At 34.5% G+C, this 26,123-nt stretch overlaps 1 protein-coding gene and 1 pseudogene across 2 annotated transcripts; both read right to left on the reverse strand.

Annotated features, from left to right (window-relative positions):
* Positions 1–2,255: 2,255 nt before the first annotated feature.
* Positions 2,256–4,213, reverse strand: LOC111022043 (CCT motif family protein). Of its 2 annotated transcripts, none has more exons than XM_022299206.2 (3): positions 3,695–4,213; positions 2,557–2,658; positions 2,256–2,435 (listed from the first exon to the last, which is right to left on the reverse strand). In XM_022299206.2, exons 1-3 carry the CDS (start codon positions 4,115–4,117, stop codon positions 2,409–2,411), a joined length of 552 nt encoding a protein of 183 aa, XP_022154898.1. In that variant the 5' UTR covers positions 4,118–4,213; the 3' UTR covers positions 2,256–2,408. The 2 variants fall into 2 exon arrangements, with proteins under 2 accessions (XP_022154898.1, XP_022154897.1); XM_022299205.2 differs by having other exon boundaries at positions 2,518–2,658; positions 3,695–4,210.
* Positions 4,214–13,983: 9,770 nt separating this feature from the next.
* Positions 13,984–14,648, reverse strand: LOC148212130 (uncharacterized; annotated as a pseudogene).
* Positions 14,649–26,123: the final 11,475 nt, after the last annotated feature.

The following is a 26,123-nucleotide window of genomic DNA, read 5'->3' on the forward strand; positions in this document are numbered from 1 at the left end:
AAGAAATTTGATAAATCTACCAAAAAGGTTGCTAGGAAGCAAGCAAAATTTTTTAAAATAGTTCAAATTTACTAAAATTGTTTACAATGTTATATTTTAAAAGGAACAAAAAATCCCCTACAAAAATCTCCAACACTATTTAGCTCTTTTGGTAAGAAATGTTTTATATTACATTTTTAAACGATTTACTTTTATTAATTTATTCATATTATATATATAAATTTAATAACAAGTTAGAAAGCATGGACAATTCTTACTTCATGGTAGGAATATTTACTCTTCTCTGTTTTGTTTTGTTTTCAACTTTTTTTTCCAAGAAACTTACTTTCTAAAATAAAATAAAAAGAACCAAAACCTTTAATTCTTTCAAAGATAAAAGGTGCTTTTAGAGTGCGATTTATTGGTAAAGATTTCTCCTTTTAGAGTGCGATTTATTGGTAAAGATTTCTTAGAGAGTGTTTTACAAATCCACTTTTAAGTAAGATTTTAAATGTCGACGTCGATGGAAATATTGAGATCTCAATTTTATGGAAATATCGATGTAAATATCAATAAAATGTCGATATCGATGAATATTTTTGTAAAAGTTAGAAATATCAAAAAAATCGAAAAAAAATATTTTAAATTAACAAATAAACGTTTTTCTATTTATAAATTAGTTAAAAATAATTAATATTAAATATCATGTATATATTAGTGACATTTTGTTGATTTTTTTTCCTATTTTGTCGATTTTCTTGTATTGTGATACAAATGTCAATTCATCCCTTATGTCAATATCGAACCTATAAAAATATGAATATGTCGATGGAAATATAGATGTGTCGACGGATATTTAGAACCATACTTTTAAGAGATCCATATGGTTCACTACGTATTTCTATTAGGAGAAATTGTCTAAAATAAAGACCACGTGTAACTTGTAAGGTTTTAAAAAGTCTTTTTATTTGTAGACTACTTTAATTATTAGGACTTTTTAAGTGTGAAATTTCGTTCCTGCCATTTTAGAAAAAATCTCTTTTAACTTTTAGGGTCCAAAGCATGCTTTAAACATGTGTGGGTGGTCTTGAAAATTAGGGTTTTTTTTTTAAAGGACAACAAAGGCATTTCACGCTTACAAAAATCCTAGTAGTCTATGAATGAAAAGATGGATATGAAAGTCTAAACCTAAAATTTGTCTTATTTTCTACAATTTCCCTTCTATTTGTTTTTTTTAACTACATGTTCTTAAAAATAATTTATCCAAAAAAAAAAAAGAAAGGAAATTTGGAGTTCTCGCCGCAAGAATTTTAGATTTTGACAACGACGAAATTCGTCGTTAAAGGGTAGAATTTCGTCGCCAAAAAGGTTATCACCGTTACTCCGTCGCGATAGTTTTTTGACGACGAAATTCAGTTTTCCTTCTTACCTTCCTTTAGAAGAATAATTAATGTCAACCCAACAAAAATATATTGACTTAAAATCTTAAAAGCTAATTTTGTCATGAATCAAATTCAAATATAAATTATACATATTTAAGTTTCCCTATTTAAATTATACAAACTCAAACAAAAAAAAAATGGCATTCCGATCAAAGAGCATGTAAATCTGTTCCAAACACCCCCAAAACGTGATGGGCAAATCCAATAGCTATAATAATTGGTCAATTCAGAGCGTATCTTTTAATGGCCAAATTGGAGTTTAGGTCCACGACAATGAAAGCCGCAGAAAAAAGTTCTCAGTATTACAGAGAAAAGAAAAAGTTTGAAAACTTGAGATATTTTCACTAGTAGAATGAAGAAAGTATATTCACAAAAAATGAAAAAGAAAAAGTTCGAGATACTTTTGTTGAGATATTTTTTTTAGTTGGTAACGGGTAGATTTTCCAACTTATAACATTTTAGTCGATGATATATATTAAGTTATGCCCAAGTTAATTTTTTGTTAAAACATTTTCAGCGAAAGAAAAAATTAAATTTGAGATACTTTTCTTAAAATATTTCTAGTTCAAATATACGAGGTATAGATTGAATCCATGATCTTTTGATCAGCACTACTACTATAAATTTGAGCTTGGATGACCATTATAAACCATAAAAAAAAGATTGAGAAAAACAAATAATCACAAATTGTGGGCACAGTTTTTTTCATAAACACTACTTTCCAATTTTTAAAATTTTATGGCAATTAAAAACTGTCAGGACTCTCCTTGTAAATGGGTGGTTTTGAGATGACATCATTGAATATTGATAAAGAAAGTATATTCACAAAACAAGGAATAAAAAGTTTAAGATACTTTTATTGAGATATTTCGTTTAGTTCAACAACAATGTGGATGTGGGAATTCGAACGTATAACATTTTTAATAAAAGATAAATGTCTTGACTAGTTATGTTATGCTCACGTTGTCGAGATATTTTGATCTTTTTTCACGAAACCGTCTTCACGAAACGCCCCTGTGAAGAAAAACGGTGAGTCGAAAATGGAAACTAGACCCAAAAGAAGAAAAAGAATAAAGAAGTTGGTGATATTGTTGACCTTTATTCTTGCCCTTTTTTCTGCATTGAGCTTACGAACCTGGTATCTTATCTTGTTTGAGAACAATCTGTTGTGGCGCTTCTCTTTGTATCTCAATACTCTTCTTCTTCGTTCTTCTTCTATTCTTGGAACCTCTCCCATCTACTTCATACCAAATTTTGAACACACAAATGATAATTTTATATATATTTTTATTTTTTATTTTTAAAGATATTTTGAAAATTTAAAAACCAAAATAAAATTAATTCCATAATTCAGAGAACAAAACAAAACAAAAATGTACACTTGATAACAATTTTTTTTTTTTTTGAAAATTAAGCTTATATACACTATTTTAATACATGTGTTAATTTGTTTTGTCCTCTAGTATTTCTTAATATAACTCAATTCTTAGAACCCACGAAAAACTAGTTTTTAAAAATTACTTTTTATTTTTGAAATTTAGCTAAAAGGTTAATGTTTTTATAAGAAATTAATTGGAAAACGGTGATTAGAAACAAACCTAATTTAGACAAAAAAATAAAAGGGGGAATTTTTAGTCCTAAGTTTGAGGGTAAATTTTTATTTGGCCCTTAAATTTCAAAAAGTGACAGTTTAACCCCCGATCTTTAAAAAATGGTTCTAAAGGGTACTTGAGCTTATTGACTAACGAAAAAAATAGTTACATAATTGAGTTTGAAAATTTTAAATCATATAAAGTATTTAATATCACAACCTCATTTAAAATTTTTCAACTCAATTATGTCACCTCATTTTTTAATTAGTTAACTAACGGTCAAATAATTTAAAAAACAATTTTGAACAATTTTTTAAAGTTTAGATCAAACTGTCACTTTTTGAAACTTATACCAAATAAAAACCTAACTCAAGAATCAAATGTGTATTTTACTATTTAAAAAACTAGCAAATCAACTATAAACACCATTAAACATTTATCAGATCTTTATACTTTTTTTTATTTTAAAGAAAAACATTATATATCAAACAAAAATAAGATTTTTTTTTTTTTGAGAGATGAGTTAGTTTGTAAGCGGAACTTACATACACCATTAAACATTTATCAGATATTTATACTTTTTTTTATTTTAAAGAAAAACATTATATATCAAACAAAAATAAGATTTTTTTTTTTTTTTTTTTTTTTTGAGAGATGAGTTAGTTTGTAAGCGGAACTTACATAAGCGGCATTGGTTAAGTTTGAAAGAGAAGAGTCGTCGGCGGCGGCCCACAGAGACCCACGGCCGGACCATGCCTCCAAAACCTCTTCATAGTTTAGATTTAACTTCAGCGAAATCTCCTCCTCCTCCTTCTTCCTGCCATCGCCGTCGTCGGAGACTCTACCGAACGCCGCCGCCGCCGCCGCCTCCTCGTTGGCTCCGACTATGTTGGTTTGAGAGAGTACTGGAACTGGAAAGTACTCGTAGTCGAAATTCAAGCCCCAATCCGGAGGACCGCCGTAGGCCAAGAAGTTATCCTCCGCCTCCGGTGGCGGCGGCGGCAGCTTGTCCTCCAGAAAGGCTTCGAAATCCCCTTTTACGGCGCCGTTTGGAACTTCTTGTTCTTCTTCCTTTGGGCTCTTCAGGAACCAACTGTAACCCATTTCTCTCTCTCGTCTAAACCGTTTCTATTATAATTCCGCACGCCGCATCTTCCTTACAAGGGTACAATTTTTTTCTCCAAAATATCTTCCTTAAATTATACTTTCTCCCGACTTTGGGTTGGTTTCAATTATACTCTCCTATTTTCAAATTTTCCATTCTACCCTCAATTTTAAACTTATTTCAAAAATACCCTTCTGACATTAAAATATATTGAGTCAATGAGTTGTATTGTAATAAGTGAGGTACACACCCGTGTAACTAGTTTCAATCATAACTTTGAGGCTTTTAATTTTTAGATATCTGTGATGTATAATATTAATGACGAAGAATATTGAGTTGAAATTGTTTTTATTAGTTTCAATATGTTTGATCAATATGTTGGAATATCTTCTTATTAATTCTTGGAAAAGTGTAATAAGATGTATCTAGCTTCAATTCGTGTTAGATCTCTAACTCGTGTTAGATCTACTTGAGTTAGAGAGTGAGTACTTAAGAATAGGATTCACCTAGCAAGGTTATAAACTGAAATGATATGCTGGCAAGTTTGTCTAAGAACTTGAATAGCAGAAAATCTGGGGAGTTTGGAAAGACTCCGTGTTTGTTTGGCCAGTATTTCCATCATCATAAAAGCTATAGCATTTTTACATAAGCCCACAAGAAGTCACATAGACTCTTCCCCCTTACCCTTTTACTTCAGTAGTTAGACATTTATTTGTGTATTCGTGATAATCGATCAGGATCTTGCATTAGTTCTGGCTTCTGCTTAAGTAAATTGTTTTTACCTTGCTGTGGTTAAATTCCACCAGTTTCATTTGTTCTATATGTTTTTTATAGTTTGTTAGTTTTCTTAAGCATTTGTTGAGGTGCGTAGCTGTTAATCCCTGTGGATTCAAACTTTTTATTACTTGCTACGACAATTGTGTATTCTTGCACAAGGGACATAAAATTGTACAATAGTACCTCAGTGAACTCCCACATGAATGAGGTTACTAATATGATGAACAAGTTGGAATTGATAGGGATTACTTTTTTAGATGAGCTGAAAGCTATAAAACCGCTGTCCTCTTTGCTTGAAAATTGGGAGACGATGAAGATGGCGGTATCGAATTCGTTGGGGGACAAGAGTTTGAAATTTTTAGATATCTGTGACACTCCAAATGTGAAGGAGGTTCGTAGAAAAAGGAGCGCGAAGAATTTCACATCCACTTATCTATGGGAGAACTCTATGGAGTCAGCATTGGTTGCTCAGAGCAAGGGCAAAGGGAAGATGAATTATGGGAAACAGTAGAGACATGGCAACAGGAGTGGGAGCGGCGAGGTTGAATGTTTTTATTACCACAAGAAGGGTCACTTCAAGAAACACTGCAAGAAGCTTAAAAGATGATTAAGCCAAGGAAATACATACAAATGTTTTGTCAGGTGAAATGTTAGCATGCGTTGAGAGTGACACAACATTTGTGGATCCATCATTAGAGTGGATAGTGGACAGTGCAGCATCGGTGCATGTATCTTCAGACAGGAGTTGGTACACGTCTCCCATGACAAGCAGTCATGGCATGATGAGGACAAGGAATGGGAGACTCTCCAAGGTTAGAGAAATTATGGAGGTTCGTCGGAGGAGTGATAGTGGGACCGAGTTAGTTTTGCATGGTGTCAGGTACATACCCAGTTTCGAGATAAATTTGATATCAGCGGGGAAGTTGGATGACGAAGGCTATTTAAGTGAGTTTGTAAAAAATAGGTGGAAACTCATAAGGGGATTCGAGGTAGTGGTTGTTGGCCACAGAGAAGCTTTAGTATACGTATTGAGGTTTGGCGTTTCCAGAGGATCAGATAGACAGGTTATGCATAGGACTGTAAATATTTCAAGAGAAGACTTGAAAGAATTAGCAGCATTGACAATCAGGACTGTTCAGGAGAATCTGCCATTAGTTCAAATACAATAGTTGGGAAGTAGAGGAAAGGGAAAGGGGAACAGCTTAGTGAGGTGTTCGGTAGAATGTCAGGATAAAGCATCAGGGAAGGGAAAGAGGAAATCTTCCTTCAAAGGTCGTTGGGTTCGATCAAGGAAGGAAGCATCAGGGACCACTTAGATCGAGTGTGAGCATGTGGTTGTGTCTCTAGTGTCTAGGAGACAAGATTACTTAGGATTGCTCAATTTCGGAGCAATTACAGGGTTGGGGTCGAGCAGTTGTTGATCAGTTACTGTTGGTGCAATCAGAACTAAGCCTTGGCGGGGTTGCCAAGATGATGGGACATTGTCGGTGCAGTGGGAGGCAATATCAATATTTTGTCTCTAGGTGGGAGATTGTTGGGATAATGGAGCAAAAACAGAAAACTCGTGTTCTAGGAAGAAAATGATTTCCAACACTACTACGGATTCCTGCAAGGAATAGGATATTGTTTTCTTATAAGGATTATAATATTGTTTTCTTATAAGGATTATAATATTATTTTTCAAGGATTATGATATTTGGCCTCCTATAAATAGAATTCTTTTGCTAAGGTTTATTTTGTACAGAATCCAAATAAAAAAGATTTGAGTGGTTGTGGGCAGTGTGTGGAAACGAGTTTGTATACCGTGGGTTTAGTGATGGTGAATATTTGGGGAGATACTTTGTATCCAATCTTGATTTATTACTGAAACTCGCATTTGAGCGGAAGACTGGATGTAGCCCATAAACGGTTGGGGTGAACCAGCATAAATTTTTCTGCCATTTTTTGCTTTTCCTTTCAATCTCTTATTTGTGTTGTGTGATTGTGATTTATTAGATATAACTGTGGAAGGGGAAATTGTTTTGGAGCATCTAATTTTCCGACACTAATTTTGAGCTCAATGCTATGTGACAATTTATTCAGACTAACTCATGTATCAACCTAAGATGTATGATGTCGCCATATGTCTAATAGGTCTAAATTTTTCATTTTGTATTGAAACAGACCCTTAACGTATTTTACATTTTTCAAATTTCATGAACATATCCGATATAAAATTACCGTTTCTAAATTAAAATGAAAGTTAAACCATCATTTTTAATCTCGTTAAAAATTCTCCATAAAAAAATATATACGTGGTTAAAAATCACGTTGTTGGGTCTTAAGATCCTTCATTAACTGGATCGATTTAGTCTTTGAATTTTCAAAAGTATTGATTTAATATTTGAACTTTAAAAAGTAACGATTTAATCTTTTAACTTTGAAAAGTAACTATTTAATATTTGTACTTTGTAATTGGTCATAGTTTAGTCCCTATCGTTAAATATTATGTTAGATTTAACGGAAGTATGACATGACAGTTTCATGTGTATGGTTCATCATCGGATCCGTTAAAATTTGTTCTCATTTAAGATTAAAAAAAACAGGGAGAGAAAAATGTCAATTATGGGTGGCAATGTCAAAAGATAAATAATAATTATGATAATTATTAGTAGCTTAAAGTGAAAAAAATTTAATTATTTTAATTTAATTGGTCCTCCCTAAATAAATTCATTATCAACCAACCTCTTAAATCCCTCATTTCTATCTAGGAATTTTATTAGAAAACATTAAAGAAAAAGATCTGGGTTGTTCATTTTTAGAAATATCATAAAAAATATCTTTTTCCTTAAAGTTTCTATTATTAAGAAAAATTACAAATGGAAATATATCTTCTTCTTATTTCCGAAAGATAAATTTTGTTATGACAAAAAATGCAAACAATTTATTTCAATTACTTTTTCAAGCCAAATAAGAAGATAAACGAGATAACGACTACAAATATACAATCTCATTAGAAAATGTATTAGAAATAAATTCTTGGTCAAGATCAATGGAATGCCTCTTGAAATAGGATATTTTGAGGTTCCATCATCTGAAAGTTCCCTTTTGAAAAATTTGAATCGAAGATCTTTAATAAAATTTAAAATATTTATCAAATAATATCACGATAAATTTTGGCACAATGTGCCTATACACACCTTGATAAAAATCATATGCGCTTAATCTAGATAAACATGTTAGAAACTATTCAATAAAATCTCATGTTACAAATAATTCAAATAACAATAATATAATATATAAATTAGCAATAGGGATAAAGGAATAAAACAAGAACAAAAACAAGATAAAATAAAACAAAGAAAATGTATCCTAAAGTATGAATGAAATAAAATTACACTCATAATTAGAACATGACTAAAACAAGATATGACGAATTAAACCAATCTATTTTAGATTTTTATTGGATGAAAACGTCAAAACTTACTGCCTTGAAAAGAAACTTTGATTTTTACTTGTTCACTTTGTTGGGTTTGTAAGGGTAATGTAAACAAAGTCTTATATTGACCATTAGAGAAGAGAATGATCCATCAAATGTAGATGAAGACAATTATCTCCACGAGACCTTTTGGGTGAAAAAGCTGCACAAAACGGACAATATCATGTCTAAGAAGAACATTTAAGAGTCAGAGAAAAAAAACGTAAAATAGAGAGAGTGATAGCAAAATAGAAAACAAAAAGAGAAAACAAAGAAGAATAAAAAATTCAAGGAAGAAAAAGGAGAGAGACCGGGAGAGAGAGATCAAGATGAAAGAGGAATGGTAGGTTTTTTTTTTTCCCTGTGATGTGTTCTCGGACCGTTGACTTAAACCACCACCACCTATCACCACTTATTCATAGTGAATACAAAACTGTTTTTAAGAAAAATATTAAACATTTGAGTCAAATGGAAAAAATATTTTTATTAATTACACAATCAATGAAATCTTATCATTTTAATGAAATCATTAAAAAATTTTATTTTTATCCAAATTACACTAAATCAAATATAAAACTTCGTAAGAATTTATTTTATATTAATTGAAAAGATTTTTATCTGAAAAAAATCTTATTAAAACCAAATACTTTTGCTTTTTTATGTTCGTGTGTTAACAAGAGGAAAAATATTTGCCACAAAGGTAAACAAAAATTCTAGAAAGAAAAATACTATGAATTAAAACTAAAATAATTAATTAAATTAAATTAAAAATATATGATAAAAAAACAATGAAATAGAATGTCAGACAAATTTAGGGGTCTACGCTCCCAATAACGACAGCGCATTGCTGTCTGCAATCGGAATAGAGAATGGTGGCGAGGAAGAAGAAGAGGAATTATGGTGAGCCAATTGGGAGGAGTGATAACGTCAATGACAGATTCATTAATGGAATCGTGGATATATGGCCATAGTCAGATCTAGAACTTTATTTGGGGCTTAAATTTATATAAAGATAATTTTCGAACACATTGACCCACATATATATATATATATATTGTTGTAAAATTGAGGAACGAAATGAGGCAACGTCGGGGAAATAAAATAAACAAAACAATTAAAATAATAAAAGAAATTCAAAATGGCATTTCCCACCAATTTTCAAACTTGATTTCCCACCAAATTTCTCCTTAATTTCTCACAACTAATTTCTCACTAATTCACCTTAACAATGAGCACCACATTGACCTTATTTATAGGCCATGGAAAAGCATGTGATGTGATTTAATGACACTAATAATGTCTAAAATTGAGACATATGGGGCATTAGGGTTTCCACACATGGGGCATGGATAATGGAACATATGGGGTTATGAAAAAAACACATAGAGGACATATGGAGCATGGATTATGAGACACCTCAAGATTTGGACACTAAGCAAGGTTTAGTGGGCATCTATTTAATTTTAAAAATTCATAATACTCCCCCTTAGATGGCCATTGTATATATGAAATATGCCTCGTTAAAACCTTACTAGGGAAAAATCCAGTGGGAAAAAAACCTAGTGAAGGAAAAAGAGTTTATATTTCATATAATCTAATAAACCCAAAATAATACAATATATTTAACTCCCCTCATGGAAACATCACTTGAGATCTTTGAGTCGTCGTATTCCAATGTCGCGCACCAATGTTTCAAAGGTTGTTGTAGGTAATGCCTTTGTGAATATATCTGCCAAGTTATCTTTCGAACAAATTTGTTGAACAGTGATAATAGTATCATTCTTTTCAAGATCATGAGTATAGAAATTTTTTGGTGAAATATGTTTTATTCTATCTCCTTTAATATATCCTCCTTTGATTTGAGCTATACATGCTGTGTTATCTTCGTAAAGTATCGTTGGAAGATTTTTACTAGATGATAGACCACATGTTTCACGAATGTGTTGAGTCATTGATCTTAACCATACACATTCTCAACTAGCTTCATGAATTGCAAGAATTTCAGCATGATTTGAGGAGGTGGCTGTTATGGTTTGTTTTACTGATCACCATGATATAGCAGTTCCTCCACATGTGAACAAATAACCAGTTTGAGATCTAGCTTTGTGTGGATCAGATAAATATCCAGAATCTGCGTATCCAACTAGATCAAAATTTGATTTGTTTGAATAAAACAAACTCATATCAGTCGTTCCTCGAAGATAACGAAATATATGCTTAATCCCATTCCAATGTCTTTTTGTAGGATAAGCACTATATCTAGCTAATAAATTAACTGAATATGCTATATCTGGTCTTGTGTTATTAGCCAGATACATAAGTGCACCAATTGCACTAAGATATGGTATTTCAGGACCAAGAAGCTCTTCATTATCTTCTCGAGGTCTAAATATATCTTTTTTAACATTAAGTGAGCGAACTTCCATTGGAATATTTAATGGGTGCGCTTTATCCATATAAAATCTTTTCAAAATTTTCTTTGTATAAGTTGATTGATGTACAAATATCTCATCTGCTAAATGCTTAATTTGTAGGCCAAGACAAAATTTTGTTTTCCCGAGATCTTTCATCTCAAATTCTTTCTTAAGATACTCTATTGCCTTTGAAAGTTCTTTAAAAGTTCCAATTAGATTCAAATCATCAACATATACAGTTATAATGGCAAATCCCGACTGTGATTTCTTTATAAAAACACAAGGACATATTGGATTATTCTTATATCCTTCTTTCAACAAATATCCACTTAGACGATTGTACCACATTCGTCCTGATTGTTTTAATCCATATAATGATCTCTGTAACTTTATGGAATACAATTCCCGAGCATTAGAATTGGGTACTTTAAATCCTTCAGGAATTTTCATATAAATATCATTATCAAGAGATCCATATAAATATGCAGTGACTACATCCATAAGATGCATGTCAAGACTTTCAAACACAGTCATGCCAATTAAATATCTCAGTGTAATTGTATCCACCACAGGAGAATATGTCTCCTCATAATCAATACCGGGTCTTTGTGAAAAACCTTGTGCAACCAATCTTGCCTTATATCTTGTGATCTCATTGTTTTTATTTCTTTTTCTTACGAATACCCATTTGTGAACATTTTCCGGTGTTCGGACTACTGGTCCAAAAACTTGACGTTTTGAAAGTGAGTTAAGTTCTGCCTGGATTGTTTCTTTCCATTTAAGCCAACCTTTTCTCTGTTGACATTCTTTCATAGATTTTGGTTCACAATCGTCATTTTCAGATAAAATGTCAATATCAACATTATAAGCAAAAATGTCATCAATAACTACATTAGTTCGGTTCCATCTTTTTCCAGTCATAACGTAATTCATTGAAATCTCATTATTATCTTCAGGTACTTGACTTTCCTCAATATTTTTATGAGTAGTCATGTTTAGGATTTCTTCTGGAATATTCTCATTCTCAATTGTGTCATTTTGATTATTGACTATTTTTCTTTTCCGACGATTTTTATCTTTGGAACCCATTGGTCTACCACGCTTATGGCGTGTTGCAGATTCATTAATGACAACTTTCTGCATTGGGATAATAATTTTCAATGGAACATTCGCAGTTGGTATATGTGACTTGGTCACTTTCTTGGCATTAATAAATGCATCTTGTAATTGATTTTCTATATTTTGCAAATGAATTATTTTCTGAACTTCAAGTTCACATTGATCTGTACGGGGATCGAAATGAGACAATAACGATGCATTCCATGTAATTTCTTTTTCCAACTTCATTATTTCTCCCCCTAATGTTGGAAAATTTGTCTCATTAAAATGACAATCAGCAAATCGTGCAGTAAATACATCACCCGTCAAAGGTTCAAGATATTTAATAATTGATGGGGAATCAAATCCAACATATATTCCTAGCCTCCTTTGAGAACCCATCTTAGTACGTTGTGGTGGAGCAATTGGAACATATACTGCACATCCAAAAGTTTTCAGATGGGAAATATTTGGCTCTTGGCCATAAGCTAATTGTAACGGGGAATATTTATGATAAGATGTTGGTCTAATGCGTATGAGTGACGCTGCATGTAAAATAGCATGTCCCCATACAGATGTAGGAAGCTTAGCTCTCATAAGTAATGGTCTTGCAATTAACTGCAATTGTTTTATAAATGATTATGCTAAACCATTTTGTGTATGAACATGAGCTACAGGATGTTCAACATTTATCCCAATTGCCATACAGTAATTATTAAATGATTGGGATGTAAATTCACCGGCATTATCAAGACGAATACTTTTAATTGTATAATCAGGAAATTGTGCTCGTAACTTTATTATTTGAGCAAGTAGTCTTGCAAATGCAAGGTTTCGACTTGATAATAAGCATACATGTGATCATCTACTTGATGCGTCTATTAACACCATAAAGTATCTGAAAGGACCGCTTGGTGGATTAATAGGTCCACATATATCACCATGAATTCGTTCTAAAAATGTAGGTGATTCAGTCCCTACTTTAAATGGTGATGGTCTAATGATCAATTTGCCTTGAGAGCAAGCATCACATGATAATTAATTAAATTGAAGAATCGTTTGGTTCTTTAATGGATGTCCATGTGAATTTTCAATGATTCTTCTCATCATTATGGACCCAGGATGACCTAATCGGTCATGCCAAATGGTAAATATATCTGGATTTATGAACTTCATGTTCGTAGTTGCATATGTTTCCATTACTCGTATATGAGTATAATATAATCCAAAAGATAAAGCAGGCAACTTTTCAAATATACGTTTGTTATGTGAGACAATAGATATAATATAGAGATATTCTATATTATTCTTATTATCAGTCTCAATATGATAACCATTGCAACGTATATCTTTAAAACTCAGTAGATTTCTCTTTAATTGACTAGAGAACAATGCATTGTCAATTGTAAATTTTGTTCCTCTAGGCAAAATTATGTGCTTTTCCAAAACCTTCAATCAAGTTTGCAGAACCTGATATAGTATTGACTTTTGCTTTCAGCATTGTCAATTTAGAAAAATATTGTCTACTTTTCAGTATTGTGTGCGTAGTTGCACTGTCTGCCAGACATAGATCACCATTGCTCATTTTCGAGTCATCCAATATATGAAAACTGTCCATGCTTCTTCATTAAACAAAATAATTACAATAAGAAGAAGGAAGAAGAAGAAGAAAAAAAAAAAAAACTTGAAATACAAAACATACATAAAAGATATAAAAAAAACATTAGTTCTGAATATTCTCAAAATCAAAAGAAGCACTTGATGTTCCATCCATTGTGCTCAATGTGCCAATTTGTTCTTCAGGAGATTCAAGAAAGTCAGTCACATTCAAACTTGTAATATTGGCAGCGTCAAAGATATCACCATCTTGGTAGGCAAGATTTGCTTCCACATTTTTTCCTTTTTCTTTCAAGGAAGCTTGATAAAGATCCACTAAGTGTTTCGACGTACGACAAATATGTGCCCAATGCCCAGTCATACCGCATCAGAAGCACTTATTTTCAACACTTATGGAATTCTGATCTTGTGGAGCTTTTCCTTTATGATCAACATTTCGTGTGGTTCTTTTAAAATTTGGACGATTATAATGCCCACCACGAAATGAAAAATTATTTCTTCCTCAGCCACGGTCACGCCCTCGACCACGACCTCGACCTCGACCTCGACCACTATTATTGAAATTTACAGCATTCGCCTCTGGGAATGGCGTTGCTCCCGTTGGTCGAGATTCATGATTTTTCATCAATAGCTCATTATTTTGCTCAGAAACTAGAAGACATGATATGAGCTCAGAATATTTCTTAAAACCTTTCTCTCGATATTGTTGTTGCAAGAGTATATTCGAGACATGAAAGGTTGAGCATGTCTTTTATAGCATATCACTATCAGTATTTTCTCCACATAACTTCAATTTCGAATTGATTTTGAATAGTGCAGAATTATAATCACTTACTGATTTGAAGTCTTGGAGCCTCAAATGCATCCATTCATAACGAGCTTTAGGAAAATAACTGTTTTTTTATGATCATATCTTTCTTTCAAATTTTGCCACAAGGCAAGGGGGTCTTTTATTGTCAGATACTCCATTTTCAACCCCTCGTGAAGATGATGACGAAGGAAAATCATGGCTTTTGTCTTTTCCTGACTTGTGGTTGTATTTCTTTCTTTGACGGTTTCTCCCAGGTTCATGGCATCAAGATGGATTTCAGCATCTAGTACCCATGACAAATAATTATTGCCATTGATATCAAGAGCGGCAAATTCTAATTTGGTCAAATTTGTCATGGTGACACTATCACAAAAAAAAAAATACTCAAATTAGGGATTTAACATATGAAAACAACATATTACTTGAAAAATAAAAATTAAATTACCTACCTTTGGAACCTACCTTCAACAGGGGAAATGACAGAGGCTCGTGCTGATAACGTGTTGTAAAATTGAGGAACGAAATGAGGCAACGTCGGGGAAATAAAATAAACAAAACAATTAAAATAATAAAAGAAATTCAAAATGGCATTTCCCACCAATTTAGTGGGCATCTATTTAATTTTAAAAATTCATAATATATATATATATATATATACTTGTTTACCTATTTTGATATTAAGTTGCACAAATTACAAGTTTATCCTTTAGCTTTCAAATTTGTGTCTAAATACTATCATAAACTTTAAAAATTTCAAATAAGTTTACCAACTTTTAATTTTTTTTATCTTGTCTATTTAACTTTAAAAATAATCTAATAGATTACAGATATATTAAACAAAAAATTTAAAATTCAAATACCTATTAGATAAAAAAAAATTGAAAGTTTGAAAATATACTATACATTTTCTAAATTTCAGAAAGTCCTAAAAAAATTATGGATCAAAAATTATGGATCAAACTCATAATTAAGAAGTTCTATGGTTCTTTCAATAGAAGTATTATTAAGATTTCTATACAATTTTCGAAGAAAGAGAATCAGATTTAGAAAAATAATTATTTTTCGTACTTAATTACATATATTTTGAACATAGATTTAAATTATTTTAAATATTTATCTTGTATCAGATGTATAAGTCTAAGTTATTTACTTTAAATAAAAAGAATAAAGAAAGAAAGAGTTTTTATATACAATTAAAAATTATATAACAAAAAAGAGTATTTAAAGAGTTTTGCTGACTTTTTAGACTTAAGACAAAATTCAAAGAGAATTTGATAATTTATAGAGAAAGAAAAAAGAAAGATATCGATACAATAATTTATTAAAAAATATTATTTTTATATATAACGGTAATGTAGAAATTTGAAATAAAGAGAAGATAAAGCTATATGCAGATTGAAGATAATTTTTTATGTTCAGAACAGGATTATGGCTGCACCAACTAGACCTATTAAAGAAAAAAATTATTTTATATATATATTTTTTGGAATAACTACTTTTATGATTTCAATATCCAATCATCACATATTTTTTATTTAAAAAATAACAGACATATTTGTAGAATGAAAATTTCCAATTTTTCTATAAGAAAAAATAATATAGAATCACGAATTTATGGTTTTTTTTTTACAAATATCTATTTTTTTCTTTTTAAAAAAATTGACATAGAATGAACAAATATATATATATAGCACTAAGTATTCTTAGGGATTACAAGGGGGACGGGGTCGGGGGGCCACCCTCATCCCCGTTCTGCTGAGGATTTTTATTACTAGTATAAGAAGTGAAGAAAAAATGACTAATTAGACTATTAGCTTGAGTTTTTATTATTATTTTTTTAAGTTTAAAAAGTATTTATAAAATTTATATATATTATTATTATTATATAAAAATAGAAAAATAAAATATTAAACGGGACGGGGACGGGGATGGGGTGGGAACGGGGAATCCCGTCTTCCCAATTGACCCCGCCCCGAGTCAAATCGGGATTCCCCGACCTAATCAGGTCGGGTCCCGCGGATTTGTTGTCATCCCTAAGTACGCTAATGAAAGGAATCGACAATTAACCCACATATATTATTTGATAAGTTAGGCTACACATTTAATACATATTAGAAAGTCCAAGGCTCGATCCCCCAAAGGCCTATGGTGGATTTGACCCTGTTTATATATGGGTCAATGCCCCAACAGCTCTTGTCGCATTAGAGAAATGTTGAATGTGTTGCCCTAAACTTGTATTTTGTATTTATGTAAAAACAAATTTATATTCAATAAAACTTTATTAAATCAATTTGTTGTTGCATTCATAGCATTGCATTGTCTAAATCCAATAAACTAAACATCCAAGGTTATTATCATGTAACCAAGACAGTATATATACTGGGTATATATTTGATATACCCTTGATATACAAGTGGATAATGTCTCGGGAATAACCTAAAGTGTCTATAGTATATGGATAAGGCTGGGTACCTTATCCTAGTAATACTATGGATACGGTCCACTTTGTAAATGTTACAGACGACCCAATCCAAGTCGTTCGTGTGGAGAAATGCGAGTGAGGGTATCCTATACAATGAGTTTGTATAAGACCGGACAACGAAATAGTCGATCTTTAGATGTAACGTCGTTGACTAATAAATTGCTATTTCATAGGGTGAGAGTGGCTCGAGTCGTCGACTCAATATTCCTACCATTTTGGTGACGAGACCGAGTGGGGAGTTGGGAACATAACTTCACGAGATGGAATTGGGGAGTAAATGAGTGTTCTCTTAAATGCTGACTCCAGGACTTGAATAAGGGGCCTCACACTTTCACTGGCTCGAAAGGGACTTTCGGTCATTAGTTGAACCATAATCGGGTTGTTCATTAGAGGAACAGTGGTATTTAAGGAGTAAGATGTAACTTAGGAGTAAAACGGTAATTTGATCCAACTTGAGTTACGAGCACTCGTGAAGGATTGATTTGCCATTAATGGTCGTATATCCGTGGACACGAAAACATTTTGCAGTAAGAAGAGTGTAGTTGTAGGTCTTTAGTGGAGTGACATGTAGTTAACGAATGATGATGAACTCGGTTAATGAGTTTGACTGATTAATCTCGTATCGTTGAAGCTTCTGATCTGTAGGTCCATTAGGTCCCCTTGCTAGCTCACAATGGATAAAACGAGGATCAATTGTTTTTGGAAAATTTTGAAATGTTCAAATTTCTCAAGGGATTATATATATGTATATTGATACATTATAATATATAATTAATTCTAAATTAAAACTATATATTATGAGAATTTTTTTTTAATGAGATTCAAATAAAATCAATATGAATAGTATTCATATTAAAACTATAGTTTAAAAATAATGTCCATAAGATGTACATTACAACTATAGGAAATTCTTTAGAATATGATTCTATTTTGGTAATAAATAATTAAATGTTAATTATTTATTAATATATATTATTGATATTAACTTAATTATATAATTAAAATAAAACTCCCCTGCAAAACTTTTGCGGGGGTGGGAAGTTAGTTATATATAAAAACTCCCCACGTCATGTCAGTTTTGTTTTTGGCAGTAGTGTTTTTGGTGGGATTTCAAAGAAAAAGGTTCATAGCATTTCTCTTGAAAAAAAAAATCTCTCTCAATCAATTCCCTTTGCTTCTAAATTGTTGCTCCCACAAACACATCCTTACCGGAGACATAGCAAGGAAGATCGGTGATAGTGAACGGATTCATTGGAGAATATTTGAAGAAAGGTTCTTCAAAAGTAAGTTACTTTCCCGTGTATTTCAATTTTGTGTTGTGGGTTTTGTTACCCAAAATTCAAGAACGTGTTTATCGTTTCCGCTGCAGGATTTACACCCTTCAAGAAAGTCTTGAATAACATAAAATCATTATTTCAAAAGAAAAATTAAATCAAATCAATTAACGAATCAACGAGAAAATCCAAATCAAATTCCAAATCGAAAAGTAGAGAAATTAGGTACGTTGGAGGTGATTTCTCACTAGCTACATGTCGTCATCTGATATGGAGATGATGATGAGTCAGCAGAAGATCCATACGTTGAATAGATTATACCTCGAACCTCTTTAAAGAGTTCGAGTTGATCTAGAAGACGAGCCAATCTAGATCTCCTACCTGACACAATCCAGAGCAACATGCCATTCTAGGGTTGTCGTACAGCCGTTGGAAGCTTGTCACAAGTCCTGCCAGAAGCTCCGTCAGTAAATAGCTAGAGACCTCCTACCTCGTTTTTGGGTAAGCAAAACTATACTTTCTCTTGAGTATAGATCGGCCAGCAACTGATTTGAGTGCAGGAGGATTTAATCTTTTTTACAGGTCTCCTACTTGCTAACACATCAGCTCATCCACCAAGTAGGTCCTTTGCCTGAGAATAGCTTTGCGAATTTGGTCAAACTCTTAATCAAACATGGTATTTGTTTGACAAATTGTGATGGCGAATCTAGGGAGAGTGTGCCAACAGGCTTCGCCATGGAAACAGATGAAATCGATGAGGCGCATTGGTCATCTTCTTTGGTCCATCTCGTCGATGTTTTCACCGATATCTCCATCGGATGGCCAAGTCCAAGAAACTTCAAGAATTGTAGAAGAAAATAACCCTTAAAAAATTTGCAAGAAACGTGTAGTGTACTACTTAAGATGTGTCCTAAAGTACAAGTAACTGAAATTCCAAGTTTCTTTAGAAACGATTATTCAATAGAACTTTCAAGGATGAACGACCGAAACATAATCGTATAGATTAATTACGGCTCGTTTGATAACTTTTCATTCTTTTCTTTCATATTTTTCGTTTTTAATTTATGAGAAACATATAAAATGTTTTGTAACTATTTATGTATCTTGTTTCTCATTTTTAAGAAAAGTTTTCAAATTTGTGAAAACATTTAAATTAAGTTTCTTGTTTCTTGTTTTTGTTTCGTGTTTTTTTCAAATAAGAATATTATTTTATCATTCTTAACTTATAAAAGGCATAATAAATATTAAAAAATTAAATATAAGATAAAACAAATAATTTTTAAAAAAATTTATTTTTTTAATTAAAATTTTAGACAACGAGAAAAAAAATTACTATCAAACATGATTTTATTTCTTTTTTCAATAAAAAAATAGGTAACTATTGACCATAATATTAAATGGGTAGTTATTGATTTAGGAGATAATATAGGACTTAAAAGGCCGAATTTTTATGTATGAGACCTTTACATAATATATTTATTGAAATTAGTTCAAGTGCGTCTAAACTACCTGAACACCAACATAGGGAAAATTGACAAAATAAGCTTCCTGCAGGGGTCCTTTTAAGTTTTTTAATCGTCCTTCTCAAAACACAAGTTTTCTAATCATTTGCTGACATCACCTACTTTGTCAAATGACCTCCAATGCCCCTCCTTACTTTGGGTACCAAATTTTAGTTTTCCCTCCTTCCTTACTTGGGGCCTAATATACCAAATTTTTATTTTCCCTATTCCCTTACTTGAAAACACTCAATTTCTCTCTCATTTTTTTCCCTTGTTTTGCTTCTCTCATCTACAGGCAACTCTCGATGCTTGAACTCCAGCATCTATCGGTCTTCCATTTCTCTCTCACTATTAGGGTTGTTTTGCTTCTGTCATCTACAGGCCACTAACTGTCGATGCTCAAACTTCATTATCCATCGGTCTTTGTTTTGAAATGTTTCGTTGGGCTTGTTCGCATTATAAGTTATTTATTTGTTTGTTTACTGGGTTGTTAATTTTTAGACGTGGAGGGAGAGAAGCTGACGGACAGGGCGTGAAGGCAAGAAGAAGGAGATCATTAGCGCGTTAAATGGATATGGATAGCTACTTGGAGTATGTTATAGATCGAAATCGTTCATTAGCGAGAAGGAGATCAAAAGAGTTCATGAGCGAGAGGGAGATCTGATCGAGATCGAGAGCGTGCATGAGCTTGATCGAGAGCGTACAGCGAGAGCGTGAATGAGGTCGATCGTGATCGAGATCGAGAGCGTGCATGAGCTTGATCGAGAGCGTACATCTAGAACGTGCATGAGCTTGATCGAGAGCGTGCATGAACGAGAGCGAGAGAGATGAAAAGACATGAAATTTAATTCTTTCAATTGTTAGTTGATGTTCTTTAAATTAAAGGCTGCATCTATTTATTTTTTTTATACTTATTCGATTTCAGTCTATTGAGAATAAACGGGTGCAGTGGAAAATAGCAGCGAGAGTGCAAAACAGATAACGAAAGGGATCGTGAATAAGCTTGAACGAGAATGAGCTTGAACGAAAATGAGACGTCATCGTGAACGATTAACAGAATATAAGTGGATATATAATAATGTGGAAGAAATAGTAATAAGTAAGCGACCGTGATGACAATAAGGATAAATAAATTTTAGAAGTACAACGAAAATCAACGAAAATTATCACGAACGAGAATGAGCATGTAAGAGAAAGAAGACTGTAGGATATTGAGAAAATAAGTAAGCAGTAACAATAAAAATAATAATAATTGATTCATTAAAGTAGGAAACAGGGGCTCCATCCATCCATCCCATTACAAAAAGTTTTTTTTAGTAGCTTAAACAAAACAACAACCCAACCATAAGCTACTACTAAAATGGGATTTTAAAAATTATTATTATTATTACGGCGTAGACGGGCCAGTAACTGATCCACCCTGTCCTCCAGACGAAGTCGTTCCTCCTTCTCCTCCTTCAGCAGTCCCTCCAGCAAGTCTCGTGTTTCTTCAACCTGGGCTAACTTATATCTCGTGTTGTTGAGCTTGTGTTGCGTTCGACGTAGCTCTCTCCTGAGCTGGTTATTTTCTTCCCGTGCTTGTTGAAGATGACCGTTAATTGGCACTCCATTATCCGCGAAGGAGGAGGGATGGTTTGAGATAGGACTGGTTGCTCCTTCGGAAGAGGAACCGTCCGACTCGTAAGATGTTGACATGTTTGCTTCTAATAAATGTTAGATAGATAGATACTTCTACTCTGGATGTCATTGTTGTGTACTTTGTGGTATCTATATATAGAAAAATTATTGGTTGGTTTCATGGAAAATTGAAAAAATAATTAAATCGAAAATTGGGATAACGAGTAGGAAGGAAGAGGAAGAGTAATTAATTACTGCATTGGAAATGTGGAAAGACAACTGGGACTAAGGATTTGAAAGGGCGCATTAATTAACCACCCTCCGTCTTACTAACCTCTTAATTATAAGATAAGTGGGTATGGATACATACGTCTAGAACGCGAGATAGCGAGAAAGAGAGAAATCGAGAAATTTAGAAAGCGAGATAGCGAGATAGCGAAAAAGAGAGAAGTCGAGAAATTTAGAAAGCGAGATAGCGAGAAAGATAGGTTGTTATCTTTGCGAAATTATAAATATACATGGAGAAGAACGATAGCGAATGAGATCGAGAGCATAACATCGACACAGCGAGAGCAAGAAAGCGAGAGCGAGACATCGAGAGCTAGACATCGAGATCGAGTCAACGAGATTGAGTCAACGAGAGCGAGACGGCGAGATCGAGTCAATGAGAACGAGTCAACGAGAGCGAGACAGTGAGATCGAGTCAATGAGAACGAGTCAACGAGAGCGAGACAGTGAGATCGAGTCAACGAGAGCGAGACAGCGAGATCGAGACAACAAGAGCGAGACAAAATAAGTCATAAAGCGAGACAGATTCCAGATACTGAAGAACAAATATATATACTACTACAGAAGTTGGGTGTTCTCATAGAGGAGGAACTGCACTATCTGATTGACTTACACCGCCCCTCATATATGCATCCAGATGTCCGTGCCTGCGTAATTGGGTTAGTACATGTCTGTCTATTGTGACCCGATGTACCGCATCGAGAACACTTGTTCACAACACGTCGCTCACCGGTTGAGGCGATCCGTTGCGTTCTACGCCGGCCTGCACGTTTAACAAGTCGTGGTGGTTGGACGGGAATAGGCTGGTAATTAGCTGGCCTTTTCCATTCCGACATGTGGCCTACCGGTAAGATTGGTTCGGCGTAGGCACCAATTAGGGAGTCCACACTGTAGCATGGATCAATCAACGTGTGGCAATTTATATTCTTGTGCCTCGCTGCAGCAATTGCGTGCGAACATGGAGTCCTCATGTACTGGAATTCCATGCATGTACATGTACGGGTATTCAAATCAACCGTCCCGTCCAGGCCACTGTCCTCAACATGAAACATGCACCAGTCGACTGGTTTGACAGTGTAGCGACGAGACTTCTCAAACTGTACAAGTCGCTCTTCTGCATAGTCTGAATGAGACGTGTTTTGGGTGGACCGGTGAATCCTTCTTTCGTGGAACCATCTTTGTAGCAATTCGCGAATGAACTCGACAATCTTAGTGATAGGTAACTCTCTAGCCTCTCGAAGGAGGGCATTTACCGACTCAGCGCTGTTTGTCGTCATGTTTTCATATCTTCTACCAACTTGGTAGCATCGGGCCCACCGTTCTTTCCCAATTTCTTGTAAGCATTTGGCAAGTGAACCCGATCCAATCGATAGTATCTGGTTCCAGTAGTACGTGAACTGTGACTTCCGATACGCATACGCTGCATCCTGATACAATTTGTAAAATGCAGCATTCTTGAATCGAGACTTTATGTTGTTCCCTAGGTGATAAGTGCATATAGCATGGAATGGGTCCGGGAATATCTTACTTGTTGCATTGGTGATACTTACATGTCGATCAGATATGAATACAAGTTCTTGTTGGTCTCCGATCATGTCCTTCAAGTTCTTCATAAACCACTTCCACGATGCATCGCTTTCGTTGTCTACAATCGCGAATGCAAGTGGATATATTTGATTATTCCCGTCTATGGCGACACCTATTAGTAGCACTCCTTTGAACTTCCCCTTCAAATGTGTGCCATCAACCATAATTACACACCTTGTGATTGACTGAAACCCTCTAATGCTGGCACCCAATGCCATGAACAGGTATTTGAAGTTAAGCGAACCTTCAGTCTCGAGGTGGAAAATAGTACCTGGATTCTCTATTTTTATCGCTTCACCGTACGCATGGAGATGCATGTAGGAGTCTTCTGGTCTACCCCTAACAATAGCATATGCTAACTCTCGTGCTCGATGGGCCTTGTCATAACTTATGTTCACCCCGAACTCTTTACGGACATCCTCCTTAATATGCTTTATCTTGTAAATTCGACCGGTTCCAGCAACTCTATCCTTAATAAGATTCGCTACGACCCAACTACTCGCCTGTTTGTGGTCGTGGTTCACACTGTCAATCGTGCAGGTGTGTGCATCTACATACTTTGATATACAAAATATCGAAGATTTACCGACAGAGTGGACCGCAACCCTCCAATTGCATGTATTGTCGATGCAGCGAACAGCGAACTTTGATTTCGTTGACCTACTGACCTTGTATTCACGATTAGAACGCATCGCTGCATTTGACAGCACCATACGCAGGTCTTGCTTTGAAACGAATATCTTACCCACGTGCAGTTCCGATCCGCCTGGTAAAAGGTTGTACCTTGTGGCCTGTTCTATAGTCACGGTGCTTGGGGATTGAGGTACTGGTATTTGGTGATCACCAACATTACCAGGGTCACTGGATGAGGGTTCTACTGATGGGGAAACATGGTCTGTCAAAGGACTTGCATGTCGTACTTGTGATGTATTATTTAATTCATCAAATGGGAATACATGTACCGTACGAGGACTTGCATGTTGTACTTGTGCTGTATTATTTATCTCATTTGATGAGACGTGCATTACAGGAAGCATGCGTGTCGCGGGGGCGACCAATTCCGAGTCTTGAGTATATATACAGTCTGAACTGTACATGTCCTGCATGTATACGTCGTTCAACCCCCACTCATCTACCCCCGTGGAACCTTCTTCCGGTACACATCCTCCATTAGGAATGGACTGCTCTCCATCTTGGTTTAATCTAGATGACTGTATGTCAATGCTTTCGCGAGGGACGGTCGATACAAATAGTGGGACTTTAGAAACCTGTTCTTGGACTAATGCAAATCGGAGGTCATCGTCATCTGTTACGAACATTGGCGGTGAATCGCATGCCAAGTGGTACGGTACCCTAATTACCAGGTCGTACCCATTCTGGTCGACTTTCATCAGTCTGTACAACCGAGTTTTCAGTTCTTTGTACGTTACTGTAAGTGGGACAATTATTCCTTTCAGCTTACCGCCGACATACGAATTTGTGTTGTCTTCCCACGTACCACTAAATCTTATGAATAAACTTTTACCAATCTCCATTCTGCATTATAGAAGGGGGGGCAAATACATACATGCATTTTAGATTATCGAACAAAACATGTAGGCCACAGAGTCCTCAAACGGTTGCTATTTAATACGTACCTGTCTAGTTCAGTGAGTGTTGGATAGTTAAAAAAAAATGTGACACAGAATGTTGGGAAAAGTCTGATGTATTAATCAATCATCAGAATAGTTAATTTAACACGTGAATACACATTAATGGTTGTGAGAGAGTGCTTACAGCGTGATAAGAAAGTGTAATGCAATCAATGTCCTTCTGATGCTTCAACAACCGAGCAAGGAGGAGGAGAAGAAAAAGAAGAAGAAAAGGAACTTATTAATGCAGTGGGGGGGGGGCTCGGATGGGTTTAATGAGTTTTTTTTTCATATTGGGAAAATTGTCTGACAAAATAAAATAAATTTAATGCGAGTGGATTGGTGAATGACATGTTATTACCATTACACTCTGCCACGTAGTTCAATTAGCCACATCGCATTAAATACATCTGACGACGTGTGTGAAAAGAAAAGAAGTAGAAGTGACTATGAATAAAAAACGATATCGAGAGCGAGAATGATCGTGATCATGCGCTGTAACGACAATATCGAGAAAGCGCGCGTCGAGAGGGGACATAACGAAACGAAATCGAGATCATGTCAGATCGAGTTAGCGAGAGGGTTAGATTGAGTTAAATCGAGATCGAGAGTGAATAACATCGAGAACGATTTTGATCGAGTTAGCGAGAGGGTTAGATCGAATTAAATCGAGATCGAGAGTGAATAACATCGAGAGCGATTTCGATTGATTTTGATCGAGTTAGATCGAGTAAGATCGAGATCGAGATCGAGAGTGGATAACATCGAGAGCGAGTTTGATCGAGTTAGTTCGGGTTAGATCGAGTAAGATCGAGATCGAGAGTGGATAACATCGAGAGCGAGTTTGATCGAGTTAGTTCGGGTTAGATCGAGTAAGATCGAGATCGGGAGTGGATAAAATCGAGAGCGATTTACATCGAGAGCGAGCTTCAAAGATGCAATGGAAAAAAAATTGAGTTCATTCAAAGTAAGGTTCATTATGCCAAAGTTGTGTCGCATACTGCCTTCTAATGTGCGACACTTCAGCCTGAACAAGCGTTTCTAAACTATTACCCGACACAAGATATTCCAGAAATTTACATGCAAAAATACCACAGTCTATACTACCTTTCTGCCTCGTGTCGGTCGTAGGACGGTATACACGCTACAGAGTCTTCTTCAGCTTGCAATCGGCCGTATCCATCAGCCCACATGCGTACAAAAGCGATGGGATTGTATGACTCAACGGCCGCATGTCTGTCAGCAACTTCGACGTGGAAATGTGGCCTGGCAATGAGTCGTATACAAAAATCTCGGACTGGGTCATATCTATCGCAACCAGGACCTAGTGATCCTTGATACAAAGCGGGTTGTACACTACGTCGACGTCCACCCAAGATGGAATGAAATCTTCCACCAGACCCAGCACGGCATCCATGCACTCCTTATACTCGTCCCAAGCATAGGTCGT

Source organism: Momordica charantia (assembly GCF_013281855.1).
Source record: "Momordica charantia cultivar OHB3-1 chromosome 3 unlocalized genomic scaffold, Mcharantia_2.0 BLBB01000003.1, whole genome shotgun sequence".
NCBI classification, from domain to species: domain Eukaryota; kingdom Viridiplantae; phylum Streptophyta; class Magnoliopsida; order Cucurbitales; family Cucurbitaceae; genus Momordica; species Momordica charantia.

Excerpts from the sequence above, each read along its gene's own strand:
- LOC111022043 (XM_022299205.2), bottom strand. The coding sequence starts at position 4,117 with ATGGGTTACAGTTGGTTCCTGAAGAGCCCAAAGGAAGAAGAACAAGAA. Across the intron at positions 2,659-3,694 it reads ACTTAACCAATGCCGCTTAT|ATGGGAGAGGTTCCAAGAAT; the intron begins GTAAGTTCCGCT and ends GGTATGAAGTAG. Across the intron at positions 2,436-2,517 it reads AAAAAAGGGCAAGAATAAAG|GGGCGTTTCGTGAAGACGGT; the intron begins GTCAACAATATC and ends TTTTCTTCACAG.